At 39.2% G+C, this 20,278-nt stretch overlaps 1 protein-coding gene across 12 annotated transcripts in view; it reads left to right on the top strand.

Annotated features, from left to right (window-relative positions):
- Positions 1–20,278, top strand: part of DHX57 (DExH-box helicase 57) — a 57,416-nt gene that overhangs the window by 7,973 nt on the left and 29,165 nt on the right. For 7 of the 12 annotated variants that reach the window (XM_082745679.1, XM_082745674.1, XM_082745682.1 and 4 more), the window contains exons 3-12: positions 3,334–3,492; positions 4,543–4,728; positions 5,017–5,855; positions 7,408–7,586; positions 9,031–9,152; positions 10,811–11,006; positions 11,559–11,683; positions 16,532–16,665; positions 17,526–17,580; positions 19,904–20,109. In XM_082745679.1, coding sequence (XP_082601805.1) covers positions 3,334–3,492; positions 4,543–4,728; positions 5,017–5,855; positions 7,408–7,586; positions 9,031–9,152; positions 10,811–11,006; positions 11,559–11,683; positions 16,532–16,665; positions 17,526–17,580; positions 19,904–20,109 — 2,201 coding nt within the window. The remainder of the gene's footprint in view (positions 1–3,333; positions 3,493–4,542; positions 4,729–5,016; positions 5,856–7,407; positions 7,587–9,030; positions 9,153–10,810; positions 11,007–11,558; positions 11,684–16,531; positions 16,666–17,525; positions 17,581–19,903; positions 20,110–20,278) is intronic. The other 5 variants (XM_082745684.1, XM_082745677.1, XM_082745675.1 and 2 more) reach the window with 1 other exon arrangement.

The following is a 20,278-nucleotide window of genomic DNA, read 5'->3' as shown; positions in this document are numbered from 1 at the left end:
ACGCTAACATAGGCTGGATCTGAACACTTGCTGTCCCATCCTCCCTCATCCTCCTCCTATCCCCACCAGGAGCCTTTGCACAGTGTTCAGTCCACACAACTATACTCAGTAGAGTATAAAGTAGCCTGACTCAGTGTTCTGTGTGTACTGGCAATTTACATCTAAACCTTGAGTTCAGAGGAAAAATCTGAGCTAGAGAAGTTAATGTATGAGTCCTCTAAATGACTGCAGCTTAAAACTGTGAGATTGGGTGAGATGGACTATATAGATAGAGAAGAGGTCTGAACTTGGAGGCCTGGGCTACTCTAGGCTTTATAGCTGAGAGAGATTAGGAGAATCTGTCAAAGGGGAGAGAGCAGTTGCCAGAGGAGTAGGAGGAAAACTAGGAGAGTTTCGTTTCTGGAATCAGGAAATAAAGCTGCTCTGAAAGGGATTATCCAGTTGGATATGATGGGATCCTTGAAGGGTATGCTTGTCGTGAAGGAGTGCTTGTGAGAGCTCAAGAGAGATGTGCACTCACAGCTGGCCTCTGGATTTGGCGGTGTGGGTAGCATAGGTAACCTTTATTTCTTTAGTTGCACAGCCATTGCCTTACATAATTATGGTTTCTTTGTTTATTTTTGGTGTGAATTTTTTCTTTATTCAAGTCTAATGAATATACAGTCTTTTAGTAGTTTCAGTCGCACAGAATAATTGTTCGACAATTCTGTATGTTACTCGGTGCTCATGAAGATCAGTGCCCTCTGCATCCCCATCACCTGTTCACCCATCCCCGGGCACCCTCCTCCCCTCTGGCAGCCACCAGTTGGTTCCATGTATTTAAGAGTCTGCTTTTCTGCTTGTCTCTTTTTGTTTTCCTTTGTTCATTTTTTTGTTGTTGTTGTTTCTTAAATTTTGCATACGAGCGAACTTCTAAGAACTATCTCACCAAATTCAAATATATAAAACATCATATTTAACTATGGTCACTGTGTTGTACACTACATCTCCAGAACACACTTGTCTTATTACAAAGTTTGTCCCCTTCTATTTCCTTTACCCATTTGCTCTCCCTCTGCCCCATAGGAATGATCACTTCCCCTAAGCAGGCCTAGAAGATGCAACATTTTCTTCATTCCCACAAAAGTGCTGTGTAATCTATTTATAACCCTAAGACTGCTGGAGAGCACATGTGAAGGCCGCCAGGAGTTTCTTGAACCAATGTAACGGGCTGGAAATTTTTATATCGTGTTTATTCATTTGAATTCAGGATTATTGGAGGCCCCTGTTTTATTGAGGACTGCAGTTATGCAGGCCACCAGGGTAAGATTAACTAAGAAAATTGTCTTAGACATGGAAAGGCTTATAATCCAGATGTCCCTCACCTGCCATTTCCTAAGAATCAGGTAATTTCAGTTTTTCATTGGTATTTCCCTTTTCTGTGAATCCCAAGCCAGATCTTACACTGTTTCTGTAGGTGGCATGACAGTTATATGCCTAGCAGAAAATGAGCTGACAGGATCTCTTCTCTGTGGTGCCATTGTGGTCTTACCTCACAGCTTTACTCCAAGGCCTCAGCTGGTGAATGTCTGCACCTTAGCTTCAGTAACAGTAATGTTCAAGACTCTTGATGGGTGGTAGGATGAGGCACGATTTTCTTAGTGTAGTGTTTGATTTTTCTCCTTGTAATTTTGGTTTTAGGCCTCACTGAGTTATATATCTAGAGCATAGGTCTTGATAAGAGCTGTTTGATATAGTCGGTGAGGAGAAGCCCTGATTGTAGTGTGTGTCAGAGAGAAAAGGAAGGAAAATGGAGACAAAAACAATGATTTAGATAACCCCTCTGAGGAGTTTTACAATAAAGGGCAGAGGAGGGAGAAGAGATAAGGCAATAGTTTGAGGGGGAGAATTTGGTTTGGTTTTTTTAAGATGGTAGAATTACAGAGGATGTGTGTGTGCTGATGGGACTGCTCCAAGAGGAATGAAGAACTGACGATGTAGAGGGAAATACAAGTGCTGGAATTCTTTCCTTGAGGAGACTGGAGAGATTGGGATACAGTGTACAAACAGAGGGATTGACTTTAGGATCACAGTGGGCATGGAGCCTACTTTAAAAGAAAGAAAAGAATGTTAGAAGAAATGATAGACTTGGGGCAACACTTCTTTTCAGAAACTATGACTAAGTGGCTAAAACCATAATCGATTATATTTTCTCCTTTGCTATCCAGTGTTGCAAGTTTAAATGTGTGGTTCTTTTCAAAGTCTTAATATTGTGAATTGAGATTTTAAACATAAAAAGATTCTTCCATTTCCTAGATTTGTGAAAATTCATAATGAAACATGCCAAACGAAAAAAAGAAATGTAGTGAATAATGTTAAACTTTAGAATTTATTATTGTTTTAAATATTTAAAAGAGTCCCTAAAACAATCTAAAATTTAACAATGAAAGATGAGTGAAGTAAATTCCAGTACATCTATATCTATACGTACCCACTTAAAAATACATTGTAGGAGGGTACCTGGGTGGCTCAGTGGGTTAAGCCTCTGCCTTCGGCTCAGGTCATGATCTCAGGGTCCTGGGATTGAGCCCCACATCGGGCTTGTGCTCAGCAGGGAGCCTGCTCCCCCCAACCCGCCCACCTGACTCTCTGCCTACTTGTGATCTCTCTCTCTGTCAAAAAAAAAACCCCAAAAAACAAAAAACCACCATTACAACCAACAACAACGACAAAAAAATACATTGTAAGAGAATATTTAATCTTAGAGAAATACCAGTTTTATTTTGATAAGGAAATAAAGCAAATATAAAAGATTATATTATACTGTATAGTTTTATTTATAAATGTGAAAATAATTGATGTGAATTAGAATGACTTGTGTTTTCTACTTTTCTCCAGTGAACATGTATTTATTATTATTATTATTTTTAATGAGGAAGTAATGATAATTTAGGAAAATATTTCCGAAGCAGGGCCTAATATTCACAAGTAAGATGAGACCCTTCATTGTTTTCAGATGGGTACCCAAAATAGAATGAAATAATATTTGTGTGTAACACTTTTTTTTTTTTTTTTTTGAAAGTCCTCTATTCCAGCAGGAGTCATCCTACTATTAGTTTTTCCAGAGGATTCTTGAGTTAGTGAAGCCAGACTTAATGATTAAGTATCTAATCAGGTTTTTTTTCCAGCAGCAGCAAGATAATGAAGTCTGGTAAGTACTGTGGAAAACAAGGACTTCTTCACATTCACTGTTATCATTTGTGAGGTAGTTGACAGTCCAGTTGGTGCTGTATATATTTGGGGCTGTGGGGTGAGTGTCAAAGTTGTGGTCCCAAGTCAGTGTGTCCTTTGCAGACCTAGCAACAGTAGCGTAAGAAAAGGAGAAGCACGCCCCAGATGGAAGCCCGAAGCCAAAGTGCCCCTTCAGACCCTGCACATGACTTCTGAGAACCAGGAGAAAGTGAAAGCTCTTCTCCGGGACCTACAGGAGCAAGACGCAGACGCTGGATCTGAGTAAATCATTTTATTTGAGTAAATTCGTATGTGAAGGAAGCTGTGTTGGCAGTGGGCAGGCCCCACGTGTCTTTGGGACAACTTTTCAGTACTGATCCTATGGTGACAATGTAATTAGTTGGAAGTGAGCTGAGAGAAATAACAAGAATAACTATTAAGCAACAGTTTCAGAGTGAGTTCGTATTGCATTATCTGTGAGCAGTACAAATTGCCTTTTCATCTTTTCTCCCGAGGACAATGCTGAAACAGACTCAGTAATTGCTTTATTGACAGGCTTCTTAATAAAACCTTGGAGTGAACAAACAGCGGTGTTGTTGTAGGAGCAGATACCGAGTTGATGAGATGAAGGCTTAGGGGTACACTTTCTTATAACCATCTGTTGAAGAGAAACAACTTTGACTCTTTGACTGTTTTGCTTTGTGATTTCAGTCAAAAAAGTCAGTTCGTGGCATTCGCCACAATTAATGGGTGGACAGTGGTGAACAGCTCCATCTCCAGCTTATCTACAAATCTCTTTATCTGCTTTAGATTTAGGAAAGGTGGTTATGCAGCCAAGCAAAATATGAGGGATGGTTTTTATGAACGAGGAGAGAGAATAGGCAGGGCTTCTGTGGTTAAGAATATAGGCTCTGGGGTCAGACTGCCTTGGTTAACAGTCTCTGGTTGCTCTTTACTGTATAACCTTTGGCGATTACTAATCCTCTCTAAGTTTTCGTTGATCATCTGAAAAAACGGAGATTCTAATAGTATCAGATTAGTGGGAAGACTTTTAAAGAGAAAGACCATATAAAACCCTTAACATGGTACCTGGCATGTCATAAATGCCTGGTGAATATTAATTGCCAGGATATAAATGAATAGATCAATAAAAGTTTAAATCAGTGACTAAAGAAGAGTTAGGATCCTAAAACAAACAAACAAACAAACAAAAAAAATTGTTAGGATCCTAGGTCCTTTGGCTCCTTGAACTAAATTCTTAGACTCTTGCTTATTTATTCTTTGAAGTACATGGAAATTAGTATCTAATATAAAATATATTACCTTTGGCAGAAGAGGCATTTCCGGGGAGGAGGAAGATGATGAGCCTGAGTGTGATGATGAACAGTACTGGTCTGCTGGACGAGAAGCTTCCCTTGTTCCTGACTGTGACCCTTTGGAATATGCTGGCTCAGGCCCAGTGGAGCCTCAGAGTCCAGAGTTTACCGTCTCAACATTTGCAGTGCAGAAGCTTTCCAGGTGATTGCTTTCAACATTGATGGGAGTTAGGGGAGAAGTGAAGCGACTGAAATCATACTATAAACCCTCCGGAGTACTTTGCTAGTGTGTGGGTTGTGGCCGGGCATGATACATATCTAATATCTTCTCTTTCGATACAAGGTGATTAGGGAGTATTACCAGAGATACTTTTTCAAGATACAGATCCTACCTATATATGGTTATAACTTCACACAAACATATATAAATGAATTTCACTTCTGTGACTTGCTACTACTTAATATTTTTGTCACATTTCACACTTGGTAGGTACGGCTTCGACACCGAGCGCTGTCAGGCAGCCCTGAGGCTCTGTGATGGAGATGTCGGGGCATCACTAGAACATCTGCTCACACAGTGTTTTTCAGAGACATTTGGGGAGAAGATGAAGAGCTCGGAGGCAGTTGCCCATGTCAGCTTGGATGAGTGTGTGGAACAGCGTCAGGAAGAGGCGTTTGCTCTCAAGTCCATCTGTGGAGAGAAATTTATAGAAAGAATTCAGAACCGAGTCTGGACCATTGGATTAGAACTGGAGTACTTGACGAGTAAATTCTGCAAATCCAAGCAAAGGGAAAGTACCAAAAATACACAGGACGCTACACTTGAAGTCTGTAAATTTTACCTCAAAGGAAATTGTAAATTTGGATCAAGATGCAAATTCAAACATGAAGTGCCCCCAAATCAGATTGTCGGAAGAGCGGAAAGAATTGTAGATGATTCTCATCTTAATGCCCACGAAGATGCCTCTTTTTTATATGAACTCGAAATTCGATTTTCTAAAGACCACAAATACCCTTACCAAGCTCCTCTTGTGGCATTTTATTCCACCAATGAGAATCTACCTCTGGCTTGTCGTTTACATATTTCTGAGTTCCTTTATGGCAAGGCCTTGACATTTGCAGAAACTTCAGAACCTGTTGTGTATTCTTTGATAACCCTTTTAGAGGAAGAATCAGAAATAGTCAATTTACTGACAAATACCCATCACAAGTACAGTGTCCCTCCTGTGAACTTTCTGCCAGTATCCTCTGGGACCAGAATAAATAATCCTGTCTGTCGTAAACCAGTGATTCCAAATAATTCTTTTGCTTCAAATCAAATTCCTGAAGGTATGTAAGGCATTGATTGCATGGAGGGCCTTGTGGAGGGGGAGTTCACAATGGTGGATTGAGGAAGTCCTCGTTTCCGAGGGCTGTGCTCGGATCTCCTGGTGATCTTGGGCAAGTCATTCTCCTCAGTCCATGGGCAAAAAGGAATGAGAATCCCCTGAACTGTGGCCTGACTTTAATTGTAAGTCCCAGATTTGCCACTATGATTGGGCTCTCTGCATTGAAGGTTTGTAGTGTTGTATAAGTTTATTCAAGCAATTGGGAGCTGGAAGAACTAGAGCATCTTCCTAGAAAAACTGTTCCATTGAATTCATTTGGTTTCACATGTTTACTTCTGATGCTTTACATGGAATGACTTTCAAATGAGTTTTTAGAGATATTTCTCTTTCTATACTACCCTAGTCCCCCAAAGTTCATTAGCATAGGGCTACCTTTATGAATCCCTAAATCCTCAAAGAAATGTTTGTGCAATCTTCTGGCATTAGTGAAATCCAGATTTGCTGTACCGATTCTTACACCACAATTAAACTCCATGTTCGAAGTTCAGCAAAGAATTCTCTCTTATTTGTTGCCATCTTTCTTGAGAGAAACAAGTTTTTATTATTTCATAGGAGTTCTTAGGTAAACATCAATAAGTAGAGAACAATGAAATTGCATTGAGATGGGGATGGTGGACAGATAGGTAGGTTCACTCACCAGTCACTTGCTCCCAAACAGCAGCTTTTAGCATGTGGGATTCAGATATATTCCTTGAGAAATGACAAATGGTGTGTCATGGACTTTTTTAAGTAATAGCTTTATTGAGATAAAATTTACCTACCATAAAATTCACCCTTAATTTCAAAGGGTACAATTCAGTGGGTTTTTAGTATACTCACAGAGTTGTACAAGTGTGACCACTGTCTAATTCCAGAACATTTTTAACCCTAAAAGAAACCCCATACTTAGCTTATTAGTGATAAGTCCTTATTTCTTCCTTCAACCCTTGAAAACCATGAATCTACATTCAGTCTCTACGCATTTGCCTATTCTGTACACTTCATAGAAATGGAATCATACACTGTGCAGCTTTGTGATTGGCTTCTTTCCCTTAGCATCATGTTTTCAAGGCTTATTCATATTGTAGGGTGTAACAGTGCTTCATTTTATTGCTGAATAATATTCCATTATATGAACATGCCATATTTTGTTTACTGATTGATCATGTGATATCATGAGATTTTAGGAACACTTGCAAATCGTTGAAACTTTCAGTTAATTCCTTGAATGTGAAGAATCTATGGAATTAACAAGGTGTGCCATGATGTTTTTCTTCTTTGTTTTGAATTTGGTTTAGCAACAGCCACTTGTACTTAATTAAATTCATTTGAAGATGAATTTTAAGCTCTTTGGCAGTAGTAGTTGTTTGAAATGAATGAACTTGCTTTCCTCAAGCTTTTAAGTTTTTTCTCCATCTTAAATGATTTTGTTGTTACTTTATTAGATAGTGACTTTCCTCCTTTGCTAAAGAAAGGGCTCCATATCGAAAATGTTTCCTTTTATCCCCTTCAAGTTGAAAAAGAATCAGAACCTGAGGAGGAAACAGATGAGGATGAAGGTCCTGCACCAGTTATAGTGGAGAATGAAAGCTATGTGAACCTTAAGAAAAAGATTTCCAAAAGATATGACTGGCAGGCAAAATCAGTACATGCTGAAAATGCTAAAATCTGCAAGCAGTTCCGAATAAAACAGGTAGGGTATTCTGAGAGACTGGCTAGCATTGCTTCCTAATGTATGGGTGAATGGATTAGGAATTAGGAAGTCCCTAGTATATTTTTGTTTCTCTTTAACTCTGAGTGGTCAAAGTTTCTGCATGCCACAGTAAACTTGGGTGCATGTTCTAGATAGTTTCGGAAAATCCAGAAGCTGGTGAAATGAAACACCCGCATATATACCAAATATTCTCGGAATCATGTGACTTTGGTACTCTGATAGATGATCTGATAAGTGAAATCAAAATTAGAATTGATTTACATTAGAAAAAGATAGTGTAGAAAGGAGAAGGCTAAGGAGGGGCCCTTACCCTTTTACAGAGAATCGCAGGGTAAGTAACCCAAGATCACATAGTTACTGGTGGCAACAGGGATTCAGGCTAACTTTCTGTTCCTCAAGTCCATGATGTTTTATCCCATTAATAAGAAGATTATTTTAAAAGAACCAATTAGTGAACTTTTAGGGCAAAGTTGGGTATAGGACAAAAGATTGCTTAACCACTTTGGGGATTGGATTAGATTTGTCTAACAGCTCTTCTACTTGTGAAGTTCTGATTCTGATTCTTGACACAGTATAACACTATAGCATATTGTAGTGCAACAGCTGTAGAATGTCAAAGTGAATAGAAATTCACACCATAAGTAAATAGTAAGACTGTAGAAACAAAAAATTCCACTTTGAATTTGATCAGTTTGTGTTCAGAGGTAATAAATTTATATGATAAAATTATATGCATAAAACGATGTGTTAATATAAATTTCAAAAATATCTCTTTAGTTTTAACATACACAACAATGTTTACTGACCATTGGAAGTCAGACTGAGTTACATAGATGTGATGCCTGCTAAAAAGAACCCTTTCGTGAGTGCTCTTTCTGTTGCTGACTTTAGTAAAAATCTGATATTATATAGAACTATGTTGTCCAATGGGGTAGCCCCTAGCCACATTTGGCCATTTAAATTTAAATTAATTAAACTTAAATAAAATTAAAATTCAGTTCCTCAATAACACTGGCCACATTTCAAGTGCTCACTAGCCATGTGTAGCCAGAGGTTTTTATATTGGTCAGTGCTAATACAGATCATCTCCATGAACATGGAAAGTTCTATCAGATAGTGCTGGTGTAGAGACTTCTGCTAGGAAGAGCATGATAGTGCTAAGGAGGATGGCTTATTTCTCTTATAAGATCTTGCAGTTTATTCAGATGTAGGAAAGCCATAAAGATTCCACAGCTGATTCTTTGAGCAGCCTTCTGACTGAAGTAATCAGCATCCAATCCTAACAAATCCACAATTTCCAACCCTGAACAAATTGTTAAAGAAAGAGCAGAAAGGCTGGGTCAAGCTATGGGATTCAGTACTCAGAGCTTTGTGAAAGATGATTCAAAGTACCTAACTGATGCTTTATCTTCTATATCATTAGGCTTCCAGACAGTTCCAGTCAATTCTGCAAGAAAGACAATCACTCCCTGCTTGGGAAGAAAGAGAAACCATTCTTAAATTGTTGAGCGAGCACCAAGTGCTCGTTATAAGTGGTATGACGGGGTAAGAATGCAATTTATTTGTAACGCGGCTTTCATCCATGAATATGGTATGTACCCTGGTTATGGTAATAACCAGTTTTACTTGTAAAAAACTGGTAACTCTTATTATTTGTGCTTTTTTCTGATCTGATATGAAATAATATTTCACAAAACCTAATATTACAGATCTGGAGCCAACAGACCCAAATTACAGAAAAACAAAACAAACTCATAAATCTGTCCAGGAATTTATACACATTGTACACCTCTCCTTGAGACAATTTTAAGGCAAAAAGTCTAACTGAACTTTTTTTTTTTACGTTTTTTTAAAATATTTATTTATTTGAGAGAGAGAGAGCACATGAGCACACAGTGGGGAGGGACAGAGGGAGAGGGAGAATTTTAAGCACTCTGTGCTGAGCACAGAGCCCAACATGGGGCTTAATCTCACAATCCTGAGATAAGGACCTGAGCTGAAACCAAGAGGCAGACACTTAACTGACTGCACCTCTGAATGCACCATTACTGAATGCTTTTAACAGGCCCATTTTTTTATGTAAAGGATAGTTCCAGAACATTTATACATACACACATACATACATATATAACATTTATTTATATTAAAATATTGGGACGCCTGGGTGGCTCAGTCAGTTAAGCATCTGCCTTCGGCTCAGGTCATGATGCAGGGTCCTGGGATCAAGTCCCACATGGGGGACCTGCTGAGTTCCTGCTCAGACCTGCTCAGACCCTGCTGAGCAAGAAGCCTGAGCCTGCTGTTCCCCCTACTTATGCTCTCTCTGACAAATAAGTAAAATCTTAAAAAAAAAAAAAGATTTATTTATTTGAAAGAGAGTGAGCATGTGCATGCATGCAAGCTGGGGGAGGGGCAGAGGTAGAGTGAGAGAGAATTTTCAAACTAATTCCTCCCCAGTGAGCGTGGAGCCCAATGGGGGGGCCCTCAATCCCAGGACCCTGCAATCATGACCTGAACTGAAATCAAGAGCCAGCTGCTTAATTAACCAGCTGAGCCACTCAGGCACCCCTCCAGAACATTTAACTTGGAAATTTTCCTCTTCTAAATTTATTCTGCTTTCCTTAGAGCTTTTACTTGTTCTTATAAGAACAACTTGGGAACAATTTTTCCTGTTTTACACTTTTCATATGTTATCCAAACTTACTTAACAGAGACAGGTTGTAGGCTTAGTTTAGTTCTATATTCAGAGGTATTCAACCTAATAACTACATTTGTGCCCAGACTCACGGATACAGTAGTGATTTGAGATCTTCTACTTCTTATCTTTTTAGCTTCAGTCCCCTTGTAGCCAAATCAATAGGATGATACATAAAATCATAAGAGAATACTTCCATTTCTTCAGGATTCAAATATAGAGTTCATATTCTTAGAGGTATTTGCAGAACTTAATCTATTGTCTGCTCAATTGTCCCAATTTTATAAATGATACTAAGCTATTATGAGTGTCCTGTGAATCCAAGTGCAAATTCCTAGCAGTCATGAGCTGTAGGTTACAAGTCAGCAGGTCAGTTTAAAAGATAAATGAAGCTGAACAAGTTTTATTATAATTAGCTTTCTCACTTTCCTGTTGCACATGGTTCTTTTTTTCTATTAGCTAGCCCTTGAAAACCCTCATTTTAGGACTCATTTGTTTTGACATACAGATGTGGGAAAACTACACAGATTCCTCAGTTTATTCTGGATGATTCTCTGAATGGACCGCCTGAGAAAGTGGCTAACATCATCTGTACCCAACCCCGACGAATTTCAGCAATATCTGTTGCTGAACGTGTTGCTAAAGAAAGAACAGAAAGAGTGGGTCTGACTGTGGGGTACCAGATCCGGCTAGAAAGTGTCAAGGTTTGTATACTCCGCCTATTTCCTGATAACAGAAATTTCGTTTTCATGTATAAAGGGTTCTTGGAGTATGGAGACTCATAGGCAAGCTGGGATATATACTTTAATATGGCTGAAAACCTATTAGAAATATTTTGGTATAACTCTTACTTGGGTATGCTTCATTTCCTCTATAAAGACCTTTTATTCTTCATTGACAGAAATGATCTAGTAAGTGCTGTTTTACTCTTAAACCCGGGACTTAATCCATTTAACCAAATAAGAAATGGACAAATGGAGAATTGAGTTCATCACTCACTGTTGTTTCTATGTTTTATAATAATTTTTGAAAGCTTTTTATGAGCCTTAAAATTTTGATACAAAATACAAAAGCTTTTACTGTTGTTACAAGCAAGAAGCTGTGCATTTAGTGGGGTTTCATATTAAATGCAGCTGCTGATGTTTTCAAGATTCTTTGTTCCTATCTATTCAGAATGGCTTTGCTATATTGGCTTTGAAAGTGTTTCCTTTTTGCAAAAATTCCACGAATGCTTTCTATCCCCTTTCCTGTGTAAGTCCTCAGCCACCAGGCTGTTATACTGCACCACGGGCGTGCTGCTGAGAAGGCTGGAAGGAGACACAGCTCTCCAAGGAGTCACCCATATCATCGTTGATGAAGTTCATGAGAGGACAGAAGAAAGGTAAACCAAAGATTTTCTAAACAACTAGCCATACACGTGAAATCATTTTGTTCTGTTTCCAGTTGGGGTTCATAGAGCTAGAGAGGAAGACCACAAAGGCGGCCCAAGTTAGGGGCGCCTGGTGGCTCAGTGGTTTAAAGCCTCTGCCTTCGGCTCGGGTCATGATCCCAGGGTCCTGGGATTGAGCCCCGTATCAGGCTCTCTGCTCAGCAGGGAGCCTGCTTCCCACCCCCCTCTGCCTGCCTCTCTGTCTGTCAAATAAATAAATAAAATCTTTAAAAAAAAAAAAAAGAAGAAGAAGAAGAGAAGAGGCCCTACTTTCCTTACCTCCAGGGTCTAGAATACTAGAAATGCTAGGAGGGCACATGTTCATCACTAGAAGAGTCATTCTGTTAGATGGACATCTTCTACCAGAAGATACTTACCCTCCTGGGCCTCATGCTGACCTGGGCACTGTACTTAGCAGGAATAACAGGTTAATGCACACTGTAGCTGATAGATGGGTCAGTATGTGCTTCCTTCTTTGTTCATTCGGTCAGTCATTTAGTCCTGACAGTCATGCATACATTTATTAAAACGGTCTTAAGTGCCAAGGGATCTGTTAATTGCTGGGGATACTATAGCAAACAAACCTGTGTGGTTCTCTTTTATCTCATGGTCTGGTAGGAAAAACAAATAATGAACAAATAAATAAATGAAGATTTAGGCATTGGAGTAAGTACTCAGAAGGAATAAATAGGGTGGTGTATTTTGGGGAGAGAGATCCATGAGATGGCCAGAGCTGATATCTCTCAAGAGACGATGATTAAATAAAAAACAGTAGGATGAGAAGGCATCCCATGTGACAGATGGGAGCAAAGCCAGCATTCATAGACTTTGCAGTGGGAAAGGACATCATGAGCCCAGAAACTGGAGCAAGGCCCTTGCATCTGGTTGTAGTAAATGAGGGGGAAAGTAGCAGATAGAAAAGGGAAGAGCCAGATCGTCCAGGGTCTTGTATACCCTGGGCAATAAAGCATTTAGAATTTAGTTTAATGGAATTAGAAGTCATTAAAGAGTTGGGATATAAAATCAAAATCTTCAATATTTTAAAAGGAAGGGCCAAGTAAATAGATGGCATTTTCATAGTTTGTCACAGTTTGTAGATCATGTTCTAGAACAACAACAACAAAAACTAGTGTGGAAAAAAAGACAATCCTGTAATAATTACGAGACTTTCCCCAAAAGGACTATACTATTATAAATATTTTGAGAAGAAACAAAGTCTAAGTAAAGTTGGCAGACTGACAGAAAAGCAGAAAATAGCTAATAGCAAAAATTTAAAAAGAAAAAAAAACAAACATGAAGAGTCCCCAACTATTGCTAATAAGGTGTTTTTAAAACTGAATAGGGAAGACATATGACCAGAAAACTATTTGCTCAAAGAAATAAATACACTGATACACTAGTAAATAGGAAATATGAGGTAATTAGAAACTAAAGAAAAGCAGACTTGCATATAAAAAGAATAGATCAAAATAAAAAGAAGTAATTCCTAGAACACAACAATAGTAAATTTTATTTTTTTTTTAAGATTTTATTTATTTATTTGACAGAGAGGGCACACGCAGGGGGAGGCACAAGCGTGGGGAGTGGGAGAGAGAGACACAGTCTCCCCAAAAGCAGGGAGCCTGATGCAGGGCTCGATCCCAGGACCCTGAGATCATGACCTGAGCCGAAGCAGAGCAACAGAGGCTTAACCAACTGAGCCACCCAGGTGCCCCATAAATTTTAAATGACTATACATAAAACCTGAGAATCTGTAAGGGGCAAATAATTTTTTTTGTAGAGACTCCAGAAAACAGTGGGGGGAAAACCAAATAGTAAATCATTTCATTTTGTAGGTAAATGTTCAAGTGAACATTTGAAAGAAGAAAATTTTTTCACTAAAAAATGTTGGAGGAGGAAATCAAATATAACATTCAACCGGACTAATAATACTTAAATGATTATATTATAAAAAATACATTTAAAATTTTAGGGGAAATGATATCTAGTGTAATTTTGAATGTAAAGAATGGCTTTGGCTTTCCTCCAGTGCTTTGTAAATATTAATCATGAGCTTGTCGTCAGTGGGAGCTGTTTACTCTCGGAGTCCTTATTCTCAAGTGTCTATGATGGAACTGATACTTAAATTAAGGCTATTTAGGGGTTACCTGGGTGGCTCAGTGGGTTAAAACCTCTGCCTTCAGCTCAGGTCATGATCTCAGGTCCTGGGATTAAGCCCCGCATCAGGGCTCAGCAGGGAGCCTGCTTCTTCCTCTCTCTCTGACTGCCTCTCTGCCTGCTTGTGATCTTTCTGTCAAATAAATAAATAAAATCTTTTTTAATTAATTAATTAATTAAGGCCATTTAACTCTAAAGCCCAAGTGGTCATCCACCAAAGAATATAGCCCATCCATAGATAAATAAGATAGCCAGGAATGTTTTAGAAAAGAAATTAAGAAAGATTGGTCTACCAGATATTAAAATATATTATATAACTATAATGTTATAGTTATAACATTATAACTATATAATGTTAGTTATATAACTATGTATAACTATACATATAACATATGTATATGTATAGTAATAATACTATACATATTAGTTAAAATGCCTACACCAGAACCTGTCACATTTTAAGTGCTCAGTAAATATTTTTTGAAGGGGTGAATTTACCAGACTCTCCATCTAGAATTCATTTACCCCAAGAACCTGAACCAGTATGTGTCAAACATTTCCATATGATCAGAATTCAGGATGGTTGTTAAAAACACAGACCCCTTCCCAACTCCCAGAAGGCCCATTCTGCAGGATTGAGATGAGAAATTTTAATTTTCAGCAAGCCCCATGTGATTTCTGATATGGAGGTCCCAGAAACACACCCTAAAATATATCACCCTAGAGACAGAGAATGGGCACTTGGGAGAAAGTATCTGGCTGACTGAGAAGATTCGTTTCCCATTATAAACATGTGTTGCTATTATGGTTTAAAGGATAATCTCTTAGAGGTTTGTGTGAGTATCCTCAAGTAACTGATCACCTTTTAGAAATCCAACACAATTAAGTTTTCAGATCCAGTAAAAAAATAAAAAAGAATGGTTTGGGGTTTCATAACTTTTACATTTCCATAAATTCAGAAAAACTGAAGCATAGTACTGGATCTGGCTTCTGGGAGCAATCATGTTCTCAAAAGTGAGGGTTTTGGGGCGCCTGGGTGGCTCAGTGGGTTAAGCCGCTGCCTTCGGCTCGGGTCATGATCTCAAGGGTCCTGGGATCGAGCCCCACATCAGGCACTCTGCTCTGCAGGGAGCCTGCTTCTTCCTCTCTGCCTGCCTCTCCGCCTACTTGTGATCTCTGTCTGTCAAATAAATAAATAAAATCTTTAAAAAAAAAAAAGAGGGTTTTATGAAACTTAATGACTTATAGAATATCAACAGTTAAAAATTCAAAATATTTTAACATCTGAATAAAGGTTAATTACACACTGCAGAAGGGAGATTTGGGCTTTTACAAATGCCAGTCTCTGGAAAGGGGTATACAAATTACAAGAAAAAGTAGGGGAATATATGCTAGTTCAGATGGAAAAAGACAAAAAAAAAAAAAAAAAGAAAACAGGACTAAAACCCAGGAACCGAGATCAATAAAAATACAGACAAGATTGAAGGTTAAATATAGAAAACTATATTCAAAGCTATAGTTGTTAGTTTAAAAAAATTTTTTTTAAGAATTTATTTATTTATTTGACAGAGAGAGATCACAAGTAGGCAGAGAGGCAGGCAGAGAGAGAGAGGAGGAAGCAGGCTCCCTGCTGAGCAGAGAGCTCCATGCGATGGGGGGCTTGACCCCAGGATCCTGAGATCATGAGCTGAGTTGAAGGCAGAGGATTTAACCCACTGAGCCACCCAGGCGCCCCTAGTTTAAAATTTTTAATAAATTTCTTGATCATAGAGATGAAATGATTTTTCTAAATGTTTAGCAAGTATCAAAGAAATGTCCAGGAGAATAGTTTCTGTCCCCTGTATAATAATTACCTGTTGGAATTTTGGTCTGTTTTTCTCTGGGAGTATATTAGGCATTAGGGGAGAGATGTGTAGGGAAAGATAGGTGTCTCTGCAAACAGTACTGGAGTTTTATGTGCTGCTCCGATGTAGTTAACATAATAGCAGGCATTGCCTTTGAAGTTCTTAATCGCATAAGGAGATTTTAAAAGTATGGATGTACTATAAATTACTGAAGCATTTCCTATTGTTATATTATTTCCTTTTCTCTAAAAAAGAAAAAATCATAATTAAATTAGCTCATGAAATTAAAGAGAACTGAATAGTACAAGAACATGCTCTCATTAAAAATCCAAGCAGGGCGCCTGGGTGGCTCAGTGGGTTAAGCCGCTGCCTTCGGCTCAGGTCATGATCTCAGGGTCCTGGGATCGAGTCCCGCATCGGGCTCTCTGCTCAGCAGGGAGCCTGCTTCCCTCTCTCTCTCTGCCTGCCTCTCCATCTACTTGTGATTTCTCTCTGTCAAATAAATAAAAAAAAAAAAAAAAAAAAAAATCCAAGCAAAACTGGGATGCCTGCGTGGCTCAGTCAGTTAAGCATCTGCCTTTGGCTCAGGTCATGATCGCAGCGTGCTGAGATCGAGCCCCGCATTGGGCTTCTTGCTCAGCAGGGAGTCTGCTTCTCCCTCTGCCTACCACTCCCCAGCTTGTGCTCTCTCTTTCTCTGACAAATAAATAAAATCTTTTTTAAAAAATACATCAACAGTTAATTCATTTTTATGTATTGAATTTTTTTGAACTTCAGGTGTTTCTTTTATTTCCTTTAGTGACTTCTTGCTGCTAGTCTTGAAGGACATTGTGTTGCAGAGACCAACTCTTCAAGTTATTCTAATGAGTGCAACTTTAAATGCTGAGCTGTTTTCAGAATATTTCAATTCCTGCCCAGTTATTACTATACCAGGTGATTAAAATGCATCCTTAAATATGCACTGTTCTAATAAGCAAATATAATTATTTTTAAAGGTCATTTGAGATATAAAATAATAGGTATTTGTACCCATTTTCTAGAGAAGTGATTCGTTTGTAACAAATAAAATTATGACCATATAATGAAATAAAGAAGTAACATTATGTCTGTTTGCTAAGAGATTTCAGTTTTACTTGTGCTTTTTTGAAAAGTCTAGGTTATTAGGATTTCTAGCATTCCATTGTGCTTAACATCAAAGTATGAGTTAATAATGGTAATCTGTCATAAAGAGAGAAGTTGTCTCTGTGTATAAGCATATTAGTTCATTGCTGAATTCTGCTAACTTCTGGGCGTAGTCTATTCTGGGATAAAGTGAAGTTGAAAAGTCCGTATCTTCTGGTGCTTTCACAGTCTCATTGTGGGATTAATTTATCACCTTGGGCTTTGCTCTGTCCTTTGGCAATCAATTGCCAAAGGGATAATTTGGGGACAATTTTGATGAATAATGTTGAATGGTTCAGAGTTCCCTTCGGGGAAGAAAGGGAGGGTGAGAAAAGTGTAATAGGTTTAAAAAAAAGAGAGTTTTTTTAAAAAAAGTCTTATTACTAAATGAGCATCTCTGCACCTATGCACTTCTGGGTTTTTTTACAAGCTGGAATCTAACCGCTCTAGGAATCTATCATCAGAAGATTTTGTTTTTCTTTTTTTCCCTTCGATATTTTTAAGACCACAGAACAAACCATCCCTTGTGCCACACTTTATTTTAAGAGAATTTTACATTTGCCAACTATTTGTGTCAAGATAATTGAATGGGTATTCTGAGGCTTCTCTCTTTTATTTTCATGTTCTTCTAGGTCGTACATTTCCTGTTGATCAGTTTTTTCTGGAAGATGCAATTGCTGTGACAAGGTAAGGAAGACATTAATGAGGGTTTGGTGAAAGTCTTTGAAAAGAATGATCATTTTAGGGGTGCCTGGGTGGCTCATTTGGTTAAGCGGCTGCCTTCAGTTTGGGTCATGATCCCAGGGTACTGGGGTCGAGCCCCACATCAGGCTCCCTTCTCAGCGGGGAGCCTGCTTCTCCCTCTCCCTCTGCCTGCTGCTCTGCCTACTTGCGCTCTCTATCTCTGTGTCAAAAAAAAAAAAAAAAAAAACAACTTAAAAAAATGATCATTTACCTCAGCGTGCCAAGTTTTTAACAGATGTGTTTATTTTTCTTCTGATTTTTCTGCTTGAGCATTTTTGTTTTCCCCTTACAGCAATTATTATACAAATTATTTGCAATTTACAGACAATATTGTATATTTGGTACTAACTGGGACCGTAATGTAAACTATAGGCTTTGGGTGTTCATGATGTACCACTGTAGGCTCATCAGTTAGAACAATTATACCACTCTCCTGGGGCGATAGTGATAACGAGGGAGGCTATGCTTGTGTGGGGAATGGGATGTTGGGAAATCTCTGTACCTTCTGCGCAATATTGCTGTGAACCAAAACAGCTCTGAAGAATGAGGTGTATTTAAAAAATGAAAAAGGACCGGGATGCCTGGGTGGCTCAGTTGGTTAAGCGGCTGCCTTCAGCTCAGGTCATGATCCCAGCATCCTGGGATCGAGTCCCACATCGGGCTCCTTGCTCGGCAGGGAGCCTGCTTCTCCCTCTGCCTCTGCCTGCCACTCTGTCTGCCTGTGCTCGCTCGTTCTCCCTCTCTCCTTCTGACAAATAAATTAAAAAAATCTTTAAAAAAACAAAACAAAAAACTTAAAAAAAAATGAAGAAGGACAAAATATATGGAAAATTTAATAAGAAAGAAAAAGACCAATTCTGCAGATAGACTGCCAGCATTCAAATGCCTCCACTTACAAGGGGCGTCTGGCTGGCACAGGAGTGTGTAACTCTTGATCTTAGGGTTGTGAGTTTGAGCACATTAGATAAAGGGATTACTTAAATAAATAATTTTTTTTTAAATCCTCTCTACTTACAAACTAACAATGACAAGTCGTTTAATCTCTCTATGACACAATTTCATCATATGTAAAGTGGTCATATTATTAATAGCTGCTTTACAAGGTTGTTATGAGGATTAATTAATTAATTCTTGGAGTTAATAGCTGCAGAGTGCCTAGAACTGAGCCTGGCACGTAGCAGGTGCTTTATGTGTGTTAGCTGTTATCATCATCCTGCAAGCCTCAGGGAGCTTGCAGGGTACTCTGAGTACCAGGATGTCTGTAATTTCAGTACTTGGTAGGAAACAGTCATTTTCATTGGATACAAACATTTTTCTCCTTTGAAAGCCCTGATTCCTCTTCCCACTCTTTGACCTTGAAGACTCCCCATGGTTTCATCCTTGCACTCTTTCTTCTCACTGTAAAACTCCTTCATCCCTCCATTAGACTCCTGTGATTTCGGATGTCACTTCTGTGCCAAGAATTCCCAGATCGTTATCTTCATTCCTGACCTCTGAGTTCCAGAAGTAAAACACCCTTGATGTCCGGCACCTGAATTCAATTCAGAATTTTTCTCCTTGACCCTGCGCCTTCCATTGCTAATAAGCCCCACTCCTAATTCTCTGTTTATTTAGTGGTACAATATTCTCAAGCTAAAAACCCCAAACCAGTGGCTCCCAGACTTTGGTGGGCAGTAAGCACAGGTAGGGAGCTCATTACGCTTGTCATTCTCTGGGCCCCTCCCATTTCCATTGAATGGGAATCTCTGGGGAAATTAATCTTTTTTTTTTTTTTTTAAAGATTTTATTTATTTATTTGACAGAGAGAAATCACAAGTAGATGGAGAGGCAGGCAGAGAGAGAGAGGGAAGCAGGCTCTCCGCTGAGCAGAGAGCCCGATGCGGGACTCGATCCCAGGACCCTGAGATCATGACCTGAGCCGAAGGCAGCGGCTTAACGCACTGAGCCACCCAGGCGCCCCTGGGGAAATTAATCTTTCAGCTAGTTTCCGGGTCTTTATTCTCTCACCTGCAAACTCAGACTCACTGCCTCTATCGCATCTGCCTCTAGAATGATCTTAAGACAGAAGCAAAAGCATTCCAGGGTGTTCCCTCCCCAGAAACAGGGTCCAGCCAGCAGAACCCTGGACTGGTGGAATAGTAGCACACACATTGGGCAGGAACAGAGCAACATTCTGCCAAATGAGCACGTAAATCGGTGAAGATTTTCATTTCTCACCAGCAGACCCACATCTACCCAGACCCATTCCTTTGTCTTCCATCCTCAGGTACGTGTTACAGGACGGGAGCCCGTATATGCGCTCTGCGAAGCAGATGACAAAGGAGAAGCTGAGAGCAAGGCGCAGCAGAACTGCATTTGAAGAAGTAGAGGAAGACCTGAGGCTCTCTCTCCACCTCCAGCCCCAGGATTCTGTCAAAGATGCAGTGCCAGACCAGCAGTTAGATTTCAAGCAGCTCCTGGCCCGCTATAAAGGTAACCTGTTTCCTGGGGGAATAGTACACTTATGCCAGAGGTAACCAGTGATCCAGAGGAAGAAGAACGTGGCTCTCATTTCATAGCTACATTGTCTTAATTCATCAGAACAACCTTAAACTTAGAAAAAGAGCAGTACCAGCACATATTAAATAGAATTGTTACTGTA

Source organism: Mustela nivalis (genome assembly GCF_964662115.1).
Source record: "Mustela nivalis genome assembly, chromosome: 8".
Taxonomy (NCBI): domain Eukaryota; kingdom Metazoa; phylum Chordata; class Mammalia; order Carnivora; family Mustelidae; genus Mustela; species Mustela nivalis.
This window is presented reverse-complemented; position numbering and strand designations above follow the sequence as displayed.